This window comes from Bos taurus, chromosome 4 (genome assembly GCF_002263795.3).
Source record: "Bos taurus isolate L1 Dominette 01449 registration number 42190680 breed Hereford chromosome 4, ARS-UCD2.0, whole genome shotgun sequence".
NCBI classification, from domain to species: domain Eukaryota; kingdom Metazoa; phylum Chordata; class Mammalia; order Artiodactyla; family Bovidae; genus Bos; species Bos taurus.
Window position 1 is genome coordinate 105,813,384 of NC_037331.1, and position 13,498 is coordinate 105,826,881.

General features: G+C 38.2%; 2 protein-coding genes, 1 long non-coding RNA gene and 1 gene segment (V, D, J or C); 3 read left to right on the forward strand and 1 right to left on the reverse strand.

Moving 5' to 3' along the window:
* The window catches only part of LOC100300510 (T cell receptor beta constant 1), a gene marked incomplete in the record, with an annotated part of 535,695 nt that overhangs the window by 241,426 nt on the left and 280,771 nt on the right, over nucleotides 1-13,498 (forward strand).
* Nucleotides 1-13,498, forward strand: part of LOC509513 (uncharacterized) — a 283,704-nt gene that overhangs the window by 8,040 nt on the left and 262,166 nt on the right.
* On the reverse strand, nucleotides 635-5,545 carry LOC101909872 (uncharacterized). Its single transcript, XR_001500263.3, has 2 exons — nucleotides 3,074-5,545; nucleotides 635-2,883 (listed from the first exon to the last, which is right to left on the reverse strand). It is a non-coding gene; the product is annotated as an uncharacterized lncRNA (long non-coding RNA).
* Nucleotides 7,418-8,574, forward strand: LOC112446440 (probable non-functional T cell receptor beta variable 23-1). The segment is given in 2 exon segments: nucleotides 7,418-8,158; nucleotides 8,245-8,574. Coding segments are annotated over 2 exon segments (372 nt in total).

Consider the following 13,498-nt stretch of genomic DNA (forward strand, 5'->3'; position numbering starts at 1 on the left):
CTCTAGTATTCTTGCCGGGAGAATCCCATGGACAGAAGAGCCTGGAGGGCTACAGTTCATGGGTCGCAGAGTCAGCCCAACAGGGTAGGAGGGTGGGGATACTCTTGCTTGGCTGGCTTGAGAAGAAGCCCTTACTTTGCTGCAAACATCAGAGTCTCAGCAGTTTGGCTCCTTGTACTTAGGGCAAAATGAACATGGTAACAGTTGGGAGAATGATTTGCAGTTATCCTGGGATGACAATAGGTCTTGAAAACAGCAGGATCTAATTCTACACTTCCTAATCCCCAGAGCATGTAGCACAGTCTACAGTACCAGTAGTTGTTCTGGTCACATGTCATTGATAAGTAAGTCAATGAAGGTCATCACTAGTTCTGTTTCACATTGTGTTGAATTTCCAGCCTGGCAAAACAAGAAAAAAGCATGAAAAAGAAAACAGAAGGGGGAAAGAGTGATTATAGACGGATGACAAGTTTAGAAGGCGCAAAGGAATCTAAAGAAGCATTGCATTATTTATAATAACACTTAATAAGTTAATGAAAATTCACATAAAGTCAGTTTATTCCCATACACTAGCAATAGATTTTTAAAGAGATATAATTTAGTAACAGAAAACATAAAAGATAATACACCTAAATCTATACAAAGATAAACAATTCAGAAATTTATTAAATTTTAGAGGAAGGCATTTTAAAATCTGAAATAACTGAAGTTACATGCCGTGATCATGAATAAGTTAAACCAGTACTAAAATTATTCCAATTTCAGCACTATCATCTATGTATTCACTATAGCACTAAACAAAGTCACAACAGGAATGTCATGAAATTTGACAAAATAGTCATAATTTAAGTGGGAAAAAGAGGAGAGAATACTGAAGATAATATTAAAGAACTACAAAGTGATGTGAATTTGCAATCTAATCATCAAATTATAATTTCGTATAACTAAGTGGACAAATGGAAAACCATAGATTTAAAATAGCACCGTGCATATATAGGCACTTAATATACGGTAAAGCCACCGCTGCAGGTATGTAGGGGAGTAATGCAATATACAGGTTCTTCTGGGACAAGTAGTCCACAGGAAGAAAAATTAATCTAAACTCTTTCTCACTACATATGCAAAAAAAAAAAACAAAATTCTAAAAGGATTAAATGCTGAACTGCAACATTTAAATTATTAACTATTTGGTAAATATAGGAATATATTTTTATGAACTTTAGTTATGGAAACATTGCTTATAAAGAATTAAAGAATTCACACCTTCCCCCCAAAAAAGAATGATAGACTTTACTAAATAAGAAATATCAACAAAAAATTTACAAAGAGTTAAAACACAAGTCACGAATTGAAAAGATATTAGCATACATGTAAATGACAAAGTTTAGTATCTGAGATATATGAAGAACTGTTACAAATAAATGCTAGTTAATCTACCAAAAGTATGAGAAAAGAGCAATGTTCAGAAAAACCAGCGGCCTATAAATGTATTACTTTAGAATATCAATCTCCTTCGCAGTCATAAAAATGCAAGCTAAAGCTATAGTGAGATACCACTTTAACCTAACAGACTGACAAAATTAAAAGAACAGTACATGCCAATGTACTAGATGCTAGAAGAGGAACATTTGAATGTAGTTCATAAACTGTTGTGGGACTATTTATTTGCTTAATTAATTTGGAAACCATTTTGTCTTGCTATGTAAAATAGACGTGGTGACCCTAAGGCTCAATTTTTACAATCCCAGGTATACAGAAACTTTACATTTAAGTATGTAAAGAATTGTGTAAGAATACACTCCTATTTGTCGTCGCATTAAAATCTGGGTGAGAAAAAAAAACAACAACGAGGGTGCATGAGGTTAAATGGATAATAGATTCTGACAAACTAGTAAGTGGAATCCTACATATTAGTGAAACTGATTTATCTAAAACTACATGAGACAACATGATTTAATATCATAGGCATATGTTGAATGAAAAGAGCATGGCCAAGAAAAAGAACTCCCTCAAAAACACTTAAAAGCCAGACAACACTGATTAATACAAAATTTTCAGATTCTTACATAAATGAGAAAAACTGTAATGAAAAGCAAGTGAATAAAAATATGAATTTCAGGAGTGTAGTTACATGGACATGGTAGAAAAACAACCATGAAGTCTATAAAAATAACACAGGGGCTTAAACATTCTTAGTGCTAATCTAACTCCTAAGCTGATTGATTCAAACAAGAGGATTCCCTTTATTTTTTTCCCTAAATGGATTGCATATTCATCATAAATATTATTTTGCATAAGTTCAACTTTTAACTCTTTAATTTAAAGAGGCAGATATATGATTTTTTAAGTGCAGTGGAAACTATGATTGATAACAGCAAGCTGTTCTGTCTGAGAGGGAAGGGAAAAGGCAAATCTACAAGGTAAAAAAGGAAATAAATTGTTAATATGCAAATAACTGTTATTTTTAAAGAAATAGTGAAAGAGCAGAATCAGGAGAAAGAAAATTAAAGCAGTTTGAAATCCACACCAGTTGTTTAACCAGCTTTCTCTGCCCTCCCAGGCTGTGCAACGTTAGTCTCATTTTCCATATGATGACCACGAAAAGTAATCACGTCACAAGCAGGTGCTGAAGGGGGATGAGGAGCCTTAGAGAAAAAGTCGCTGCCCTGCTTTCTCCCTGAGCCAGCCATGTGCTTCAGCCTTCTGTGCTGTGCGGCTTTTTGTTTTCTTTTGGGGAGCAGGTGAGGTGAACTTATTGGATTCCAGTTTCAGGACATTCTCCTGTGGCAGCAAAATCAGGCTTTCTCCTGGGCTTTCACTGTACTTTCTCTCTCTTTCCTTACAGGCTCCATGGACACTGAGGTCACCCAGAGTCCCAGTCATCTGTTCAAAGGAAAAGAATAGAAAGCAAAGATGGATTGTGTCCCCATAAAAGGACACTCTTATGTTTACTGGTATCGCAAGAAGCTGGAAGAACCATTAGAATTTTTGGTTTACTTTCAGAAGCAAGACATTGTGGAAGATACAGCCATGTTCAAACAGCGATTTTCAGCTGAGTGCCCCCAAAACTCACCCTGCAGCCTGGAAATCAACTCCACCGAGGCAGCGGACTCGGCTCTGTATTTCTGTGCCAGCAGCCAGTCCACAGTGCTGCGCGTCAGCTCTCCTTAGAGCACAAACTCACCGTGGACCCAGCTCAGGAAATCAGTGGTGTTGTAGGAGGGCAGGAACTAAGAGAAGCCCACCTTGAAAGAGCATTAGCCAGAAGGAAAAAATCTGTAAATGACCACACAGGATGAGCAGAAGGGGAGATGGAAAACAGCTGGTGGGAACACAAACCCAAGGGTGGGGCAGGAAGCTGTAAGGGGTCTCAGATTCCCCAGCTGGCAGGGTATCTGGCAAAGAAGATAAAGGTTGTGACCTTGGTGGATTAATAACAGTCTTATTAAAACATGTAGTTCTGTGTTTTTCACCTGATAAAGCTGTGCCTTCAGGACTAAGGATAATCGGCAGGTCATCTGTCTTCCCCGGGCACCCTAATCACCAGGCTCTGCACATTCATGGATCCAGACCCAGAGACTCCTCAGGGTCCATCACCGCTTCTCTCAGCTGTCCCTGCCAGAGAAACTGAGCAAGAAACTCAGCAACTCCCTTCATCCAGATTCCTGCAATCGTGCAACTTTTAAAAGCATCTTTGAGGCATAACATACCCACAACAAAATACACCCATTTTAGGCACATACTGATGTATTTTGACAAGTTTTTACACCCATGTAACCAGCATGACAATCAAGACACAAAACGTTTCCCCCTTCCCAAAACATCCCCCATGGCATTTTACTGAGGTCGTTTTAACTTCTCTCACCATTGCTTTGTATATTTTCTTTATCAACCATGTTCTGCACATATTTTGTTTAATTTTTCTTAGTTTTTCCTGAAATTGTTTTAAGAGATATATTATGAATGTACTTTTTAATACTCATAAGGAATTTATTTATTAAAATATTTTCTGCAAAAACTTTATATTTTCGTACTTCGATTTAGTCTTTACATTTCTCAGTTGATGTCTCAACCTCAGTATAGAGGTTTACAGAAAGGACCTTTTCCAGAAGTTTGTGTTTACCAGCAACCAAAACTGAGATCACAAAAGTAGCCTCATTTTCTGTGTGCCCAACTGTTAGGACTGCTCTGCTTTAAAGGAAAAGAGACTAAATCAAACATATTGTTAAAGTTAAGAAGAAATATATTTTGCTTATGAAAATAAGCTGGAGAGTTAAGAATAATTAAGGGGAATATTTGAAAAAGCACATGATTTGCAAAGAAAAATGTGGATGCTGCCTCTCTGTTGGTCAAGCCTGTGAATATATTTCTTATTTTTCCTATCAGCCAGTTCTGCAATTAATATTGTTAAAAGGTCTGTACTACAGATTTACTGCAGTCTCTGTCAAAGTGCCTATGAACAGAACTAAAACAAATAGTTGTAAAATTGGTATGAAACCACATGAGGTCCCAGATAGTGAAAGCAATCAAGAGAAAAAAGAACAAAGCTAGAGATAGTACAATCTCTGATGTCAGTGAATGCTCAAAGCTGTAATAATCAAAACAGAATGGAACGGGTGCAAAAATGGACACAGAACAGACAGCCCAGAAATAAACCCAGGCTTGTATGGTCAGTTCAACTACGGCAAAGAATGCAGGAATATACAGTTTGGAAACAACTTCCTCCTCAATAAGCAGTACTAGTGAAACTGGACAACTACATAACAGAATGAAGTTAGGACATTTCCTCACCCCACACACAAATATCAACTCAAAATGGATTAAAGACCAACGTGTAAGGCCGGAAACCATAAAAATCCCAGAAAAAAACCCAGGCAGAACATTCTTTGACATCTGTTGTAGCAGTGTTTCTTTTGATCTGTCTCTACAAAGAAAAGAAACAAAAGCAAAAATAAACAAAAGGGACCTAATCAAGATTAAAACCTTCTCACAGAAAAAAAGAAGAGACAAAAAAAGTTGTCGAAACAAAAATCCAACCTGATGAATGGAAGAAAATGTTTGCAAAAAATAACACCAGTAAAGCATTAATATCCAACATATCTAAAGAGTTAAGGCAATTCAATTTAAAAAACACAAAAGAACCCAATTACAAATTGGGCATAAGATCTCTCATCTCCTTGCTTGGTTGCCTTGCAAACAAACCTCTTCTTGTTCCAAACATGGGCATCTAGTGTTTTGTCTTCCTGTGGGTCAGCCAAGATGAACCTGGTCCAGCAGCATTGGGGATAATGATGCAGATATCCTGGCGTGCCAGTAACTCCTTTAATAGTAAGATCTAATGTTACACTTTGTAACCCCCATAGCATCTACCACATATCCAGTGTCTGTATGTCTACATCAAATATAGCTGATGAATAAGTAAATGAATGTGACCACAATTTCTAGTCAAGACTGTGCTGAATTTCAAACCAGCAGAACAAGAGAAAAAGAGTGTGAATAAGAAAAGGAGGAAAAAAAGTGATTAAAGACAGATGGCAAATTTAGAAGAACCAAAGGAATCTAGAGAAGTATTGCATTATTAACAACAACAAATTTAATAAGTACTGAATTTAACATGAATATAAAAAGTCAGTTTATTTCTATATTCTGGCAACAAACAGTTTAAAATATTTTTAGGGAGAGACCACTTACAAATTTTAAAATAACATAAAATACATAAAAACAAATTGATTAGGTAAATGAGATTTTAATACAGAAAAATATTAAATCTTGAAGGAAAACATTTTAAAAATCTGAAATAAGTGAAGATTTATACCATGATCATGAAAAAAATTAAACCTGTAGTGTTTCTGCAGTATTATCTATGAATTCAATGCAGCACAAAACAAAATCACAATAGGTATTTTCATGAAATTTGATGAAAGTAAACTGAAGTTTATGTGGAATAAAGAGAATAGAGAAGATAATATTGAACAAGTAGAAAACGAGGTGGTTCCTCTTTGAATCACCACACCATTTCCTAATTTAGGACAATGAAAAAGGCATATGAATTTACAAACAGAAAATCATAGATTTGAAAGGGCAGCATGCTTATGTAGGCATATTATATATGATAGAGCCATCACTGCATGTATGCAGAGGAGTAAGGCACTACACAAAACGTTCTTCTGGGACAAGTTGTTATAAAAGATTTTAAAAACTAAAATTCCATACATTATAAAAGAATTAAATGCTTCAGTGCCACATTCAAAATGTCAGCGGTTTGATAAATAACTTGTGAATTTATCTTTATGACCTTGGAATATGAAAGCGTTGCTTATAAAGACTTAAATGTGTACACTCCATAACAAGAATGTAGACCCAACTAAATTAGAAATATCAATAAAAAACACTGCAGCACTCTCCCGGGATCCGTTGGCTAAGACTTGGTATTCTCAGTGCAGGGGGCCCAGGTTCCATCCCTGGCCAGGGAACTAGACCCCACAGGCTGCAACAGCGAGCCTGTGTGCCACAGCCAAGACCCTGAGCAGCCAAAGAGATACATAAACGTATTTTTTAAAAATTACAAAGAGTGAAACACAAACCACAAAATCAAAAGGTATTAGTAACAAATGTAACTGACAAAATTTGGTAACCAGAATATGTAAGGAACTGTTACAAATAAGTAATAGCTGCTGCTGCTGCTGCTACTAAGTCACTTCAGTCGTGTCCGACTCTGTGTGACCCCATAGACGGCAGCCCACCAGGCTCCCCCGTCCCTGGGATTCTCCAGGCAGGAACACTGGAGTGGGGTGCCATTTCCTTCTCCAATGCATGAAAGTGAAAAATGAACATGAAATCACTCAGTCGTGTCCGACTTCGCGACTCCATGGACTGCAGCCTACAGAAAACACTAGTGGCCTATAAACAGAAAAAAATATATTCAACCTCCTTAACAATCATAAAAAGTGCAAACTAAGACTATAGTCAGATACCATTTTATCCTAATAGACTGGCAAAAGAATTGTGCCAATTGAGTCCTAGATGTGTAACACTAGAAAACACACAATAAAATGTTCTTGAGATGATTTGAGTTAATTAACTTGGAAAGCATTTTGTCTTAGTATGTAAAGTTAACGTGGTGACCCTAAGGCTCAATTTTTATATTTCCAGGTATAGAGAAATCTTACAACTCGGTTTATAAAGAAAGGTATGAGAATGTAGTCCTGTTTATACTAGTAGCAAAACCTAGAGGAAAAAACTACTGTGAATAAATTCGAGAATGGATAATAAATTCTGACAAACTAATACATGGAATTCTAGTTATTAATGAAATTGAATTATCTAAAATTATGTGCAAAACATGAATTATTGGCACAGACACACTATTGAATAAAAAAAGAACATTACCGGAACAAAGTATAAACAGAATGAACCCCTTAGATAATTTTCAAAGACATAAAACACTGATGAATAAATAATTTACAGATTCTTACATAAATCTAAAAGTGATAATAGAAAGTGAGTAAAAATTTGAACTTCGGGATTATGGTTACCTAGACCTGGTAGAAAAGAATGGTAGAATCCAGAAAAACAACAAGGACTTAAAAATTCTCTGGGAAAATCTACCTCCCAAACTGATTGCTTCAGGCAAGATCATTCATTTTATTATTTGACTAGATCTATTGCAGGTGCATCACAAGTATTTCTTTTGTATAGTTCAAAATTTGGTTTGCTAACATAAAGTAGCTGCTATCCCATTTGTAAGTGTAGTAGAAGTTATGATTGACATACCGCAAGTTATATGGTTCATTGTCTGAGACGGAAGGGAGGAGGAGAGGGGGCAAATGGACACATTTAAAAAGCAAATAAATTATTCATGAGAAATGATTTTTACATTTAAAGAAGCGACGGAAGAGCAGAATCAGGAAACAGAAAGTTAAAGCAGGTTGGAATGCACACTGATTATTTCACAGGTTTCCTTGTCCTGTCAGCCTATGAAATATTATAGTCTCAGGTACCCGGGAACTGTGAGGACCACAGGAAGTGACCACGTCACCAGGAAGTGCTGAAGGGGGATGAGGGGCCTGAGAGGAAACGCCGCTGCCCTGCTTTCTCCTGGAGTCAGCCATGAGCCTCAGCCTCCTGTGCTGGGTGGCTCTTTTTCACTGGGGAGCAGGTGAGGCAAATGTATTGGACTTTCTCCTATGGCTGCCAAATCAGGCTCCCTCTAGGGCTTTTTGTGAACTTTCTCTTTCCTTACAGGCTCCATGGACACTGAGGTCACCCAGAGTCCAGGTCATCTGGTCAAAGGAAAAGACCAGAAAGCAAAGATGGATTGTGTCCCCATTAAAGGACATGCTTCTGTTTACTGGTATCTCAAGAAGCTGGAATCATTTGAGTTTTTGGTTTATTTGCGGAATGGAAAAATTACAGAAGATACAGCCATGTTCAAACAGCGATTTTCAGCTGAGTGCCCCCAAAACTCACCCTGCAGCCTGGAAATCAACTCCACCGAGGCAGCGGACTCGGCTCTGTATTTCTGTGCCAGTAGCCAGTCCACAGTGCTGCACGTCAGCTCTTCTTAGAACACAAACTCACCATGGACCCAGCTCAGGAGATCAGTGGTGTTGTACGAGGGTAGGAATTAACAGAAACCCACCTTGAAAGAGCATAAAGCAGAAGGAAAAGCCTGTAAATGGCCACACAGGATGAGCAGAAGGGGAGGTGGAAAATAGCTGGTGGGAACACAAACCCAAGGAAGAGGAAGGAAGCTGTGAGGGGTCTCAGATTCCCCAGTTTGCAGAATATCTGGCAAAGGGGACACAGGATGTGACCTTGATGGGTTTCTAACTGTCTTTATTAAACATGCAGTTCCGTTCTTTTCATCTGGCAAAGCTGTGGCTTCAGACATAGGGATAATCTGCAAGTCACCTGTATTCTGTGGGGACCTTGATCACCTGGCTCAGCACATTCATTGCTCCAGACCCAGAGACTCCTCAGGGTTGGTTCATGGCTGCTTCTCATCTGTCCCTGACAGAGCAACTGAGCAGAAAAATCAGCATCTCTCTTCAACCAGATTCCTGCAATCATGCAACTTTTAAAAGCAACTTTGAGGCATAACATACCAAAACAAAATGCTCCAATTTAGGTCTGTATTTCAGTGCATTGTGACAAGTTTATAACCCATGCAACCAGCGTGAGAATCAAGACACAGACTATTTCCCCCTCCCCCCAAATCCCTCCATGCTATTTTACTAAGGTCTTTTTAACTTCTTTTACCATTGCTTGGAGAAGGCAATGGCACCCCACTCCAGTACTCTTGCCTGGAAAATCCCATGGACAGAGGAGCCTGGGAGGCTGCAGTCCATGGGGTCGCTAAGAGTCGGACACTACTGAGTGACTTCACTTTCACTTTTCACGTTCATGCATTGGAGAAGGAAATGGCAACCCACTCTAGTGTTCTTGCCTGGAGAATCCCAGGGATGGGGAGCCTGGTGGGCTGTCGTCTATGGGGTCACACAGAGTCGGACACGACTGAATTGACTTAGCAACAATAGAAACAGCAACCATTGCTCTGTATATTTTTTATTGACTATGTCCAGCACATATTTTGTTGAATTTTTTTCTTTTCTCTAAATTTTTTAAGACATGTATTATGAATTTACTTTTTCATTTAATTTTTCATTTTCCATACTCATGTGGAATTTATTTATTCAAATATTTCTTCCAAGACTTTGCATTATCACACTTTGACTTAGTCTTTACATTTCTCAATTGATATCTCAAACACAATATATTATAGAAAAACACCTTCTCCAGAAATTAGTGTTCTTCAGCAACCATACCTGAGATCATAAGATCAGTCTGATTTTCTGTGTGCCTGTTAGTATTGTTCTGCTTTAAAGTAAAAGAAACTAATTCAACCATACTGGAAGAGTTAAGAAGAGATATATTTTGCTTATGAAAATAAACCAGTGAATTAACTATATTAAGGAGTTATTTGACTGCAAAGCACATGACTTGCAAAGAAGAATTTCAGTTGCTGCATCTCCGCTGGTCAAGTCTGTGAATTCATTTCTTGTTCCTCTCATGGGCCATTTCTAAAATTAATATTGCTAAAAGGTCTGTACTACAGATTTAATGCAGTCCCTATCAAAATGCCTACAACAATTTTCACAGAACTAGAACAAATAGTTCTAAAATTTATGCGATAGACACAGAAGACCCCAGATAGTAAAGAGCATTCAAGAGAATAAAAAAATGCCCACAAAGCAAAAGGTGTCATACTCTCTGACTTCAGTTAATATTATTAATACAGAGCTATAATAATCAAAACAGAATGATATTGCACAAAAATGGACATACAACTGAGAGTCTAGAAATAAACCCACGAAAACACGGTCAGTGAAACTATGACAAAGAATGCAAGAATATACAGTTTAGAAAAGATTGTCTTCAATAAGTAGTACTGGTAAAACTGGACAGCTACATAACAGAATGAAATTAGAACATTCACACCCCACACACTTATATAAACTCAAAATGGATTAAAGACTGACGTGCAGGCCAGGAATAACAAAACTCCTAGAAGAAAACACAGAATGCTCTTTGACATCTATTGTAGCAATGTATATTCAGATCTGTCTCACTGGGGAAGGAAAATAAAAGCAAAAATAAGCAAATGCAATTGAATTAACCTTAAAATCTTCTTACAGCAAAAACAAACAAACAAAAGAGAACCACTGACGAAAAAAAGATAACGTGCTGAATGGAAGAAAATATATGCAAACAAAATAATCAGTAAACCATTAATATTCAAAATATATAAACAGTCAGGCAACTCAATATGAAAAACACAAACAACACAATTTTAAAATTGGGCAGAAGATCTTTCATCTCTTTGCCTGATTCCTTTGCAAATAAATCCCTTCTCTGACGCAAATGGGCTTCCCTTATGGCTCAGCTGGTAAAGAATCCGCCTGCAATGCAGGAGACCCCAGTTCAATTCCTGGGTAGGGAAGATCTGCTGGAGAAGGCATAGGCTACCCACTCAAGTCTTCTTGGGCTTCCCTGGTGGCTCAGCTGGTAAAGAATTCACCTGCAGTGTGGGAGACCTGGGTTTGATCCCTGCTTTGGGAAGATCCCCTAGAGAAGGCAATGACCCACTCCAGTAATCTGGCCTGGAGAATTCCACGGACTGTGTAGTCCATGGGGTCACAAAGAGTTGGACATGACTGAGCGACTTTCACTCTCACTTTCTGCAGCAAACCTGGGCATCTAGTGTCTTGGCTTCATGTGGGTCAGCCAAGATGAACCTGGGCCAATAACAGTCAGAAGAGTGATGTGCTTCCCTGGTGGCACTAGTGGTCAATGCAGGAGATGTAAGAGACATTCGTCTGATCTCTGGGTAGGGAAGACCCCCTGGAGGAGGGCAAGGCAACCCACTCTGGTATTCTTGTCTCAAGAATTCCATGGACAGAGGAGCCTGGCAGACTACAGTCCATGGGTGGCAAAGAGTCAGACACGACCGACGATCACTTTCGTTTTCACTTGGCATGTGGATAACTCCTTTAATAGCAGGATGTAATCTCATACCTTGTAACCCTCATAGCATCTACCACATATTTAGTACCTGTAGTTCTCCGAGTCAAATATAACTGATAAATAAGTAAATGAATGGCACTAGTATTTCTAGTGAAGATTTTGCCAAATTCCAGCCAGGAGAACAAGAAAAAAGGCTGAGAATGAGAAAAGGAGGGGAAGAAAAGTTTTAAAACACAGACGGCAAGTTTAGAAGAACCAAAGGAATCTAAAGATGCAATGCATTATTAATAATAACAGATTTAATAAGCTTATTGAATTTAACATAAATATAAAAAGTTTATTCCATATGTTATCAACAGTTAAAATGTTTTTTAAAGAGAGATGATCTAAAAATTCTAATGTAACATATAAAATACATAAAAACAAATCTATTAGGTAAATGAGACTGTAATTCAGAAAAGGATTACATTTTAGAGGAAAACATTTTAAAAACCTGAAATAAGTGAAAATGTACACCATGATCATGAATCAGTAAAACCGATGGTAAGAGTATTCCTAAATCTTCACTATCAACTGTTTGTTCAGGGCTGATCAAAATCACAAAAGATATTTTCATGAAATCTGACCAAAGTCATCTGAAATTTAAGTGGTCAACACAGAAAAGAGAAAATAATGTTGAACAGAGACAAAGTAAGGTGATTTCTCCTTGAACTATCAAATCATTTCTTAAATTAGGATAATGAAAAAGGCATAAATAAACAGACAAACGAAAATCATGGATTTAAAAGGGGAGCAAGTTTAAGCTGGATCATAGAAAAAGCAAGAGAGTTCCAGAAAAACATCTATTTCTGCTTTATTGACTATGCCAAAGACTTTGACTGTGTCAATCACAATAAACTGCGGAAAATTCTGAAAGAGATGGGAATCCCAGACCACCTGACCTGACTCTTGAGAAACCTGTATGCAGGTCAGGAAGCAACAGTTAGAACTGGACATGGAACAACAGACTGGTTCCAAATAGGAAAAGGAGTACGTCAAGGCTGCATATTGTCACCCTGCTTATTTTAACTTCTATGCAGAGTACATGATGAGAAATGCTGGGCTGGAAGAAGCACAAGCTGGAATCAAGATTGCCGGGAGAAATATCAATAACCTCAGATATGCAGATGACACCACCCTTATGGCAGAAACTGAAGAACTAAAGAGCCTCTTGATGAAAGTGAAAGAGGAGAGTGAAAAAGTTGGCTTAAAGCTCAACATTCAGAATACTAAGATCATGGCATCTGGTCCCATCACTTCATGGGAAATAGATGGGGAAACAGTGGAAACAGTGTCAGACTTTATTTTGGGGGGCTCCAAAATCACTGCAGATGGTGATTGCAGGCATGAAATTAAAAGACGCTTACTCCTTGGAAGGAAAGTTATGATCAACCTAGACAGCATATGAGATGGCTGGATGGCATCACTGACTCGATGGACGTGAGTGTCAGTGAACTCTGGGAGTTGGTGATGGACAGGGAGGCCTGGCGAGCTGCAATTCATGCGGTCCCAAAGAGTCAGACATGACTGAGCGACTGATCTGATCTGGTCTGATCTGAGAGAGCATATTAAAAAGCTAGAGACATTACTTTGCCAACAAAGGTCTGTCTAGTTAAGGCTGTGGTTTTTCCAGTCGTCATGTATGGATGTGAGAGCTGATCTATAAAGAAAGCTGAGCTCAGAAGAATCGATGCTTTTGAACTGTGGTGTTGAAGAAGACTCTTGAGAGTCCCTTGGACTGCAAGGAGATCCAACCAGTCCATTCTAAAAGAGATCAGTCCTAAGTGTCCACTGGAAGGATTGATGCTAAAGCTGAAACTCCAATACTTTGGCCACATGATGTGAAGAGCTGACTCACTGGAAAAGACCCTGATGCTGGGAAAGAATGAGGGCAGGAGAAGAAGGGGACGGCAAAGAATGAGATGGTTGGATG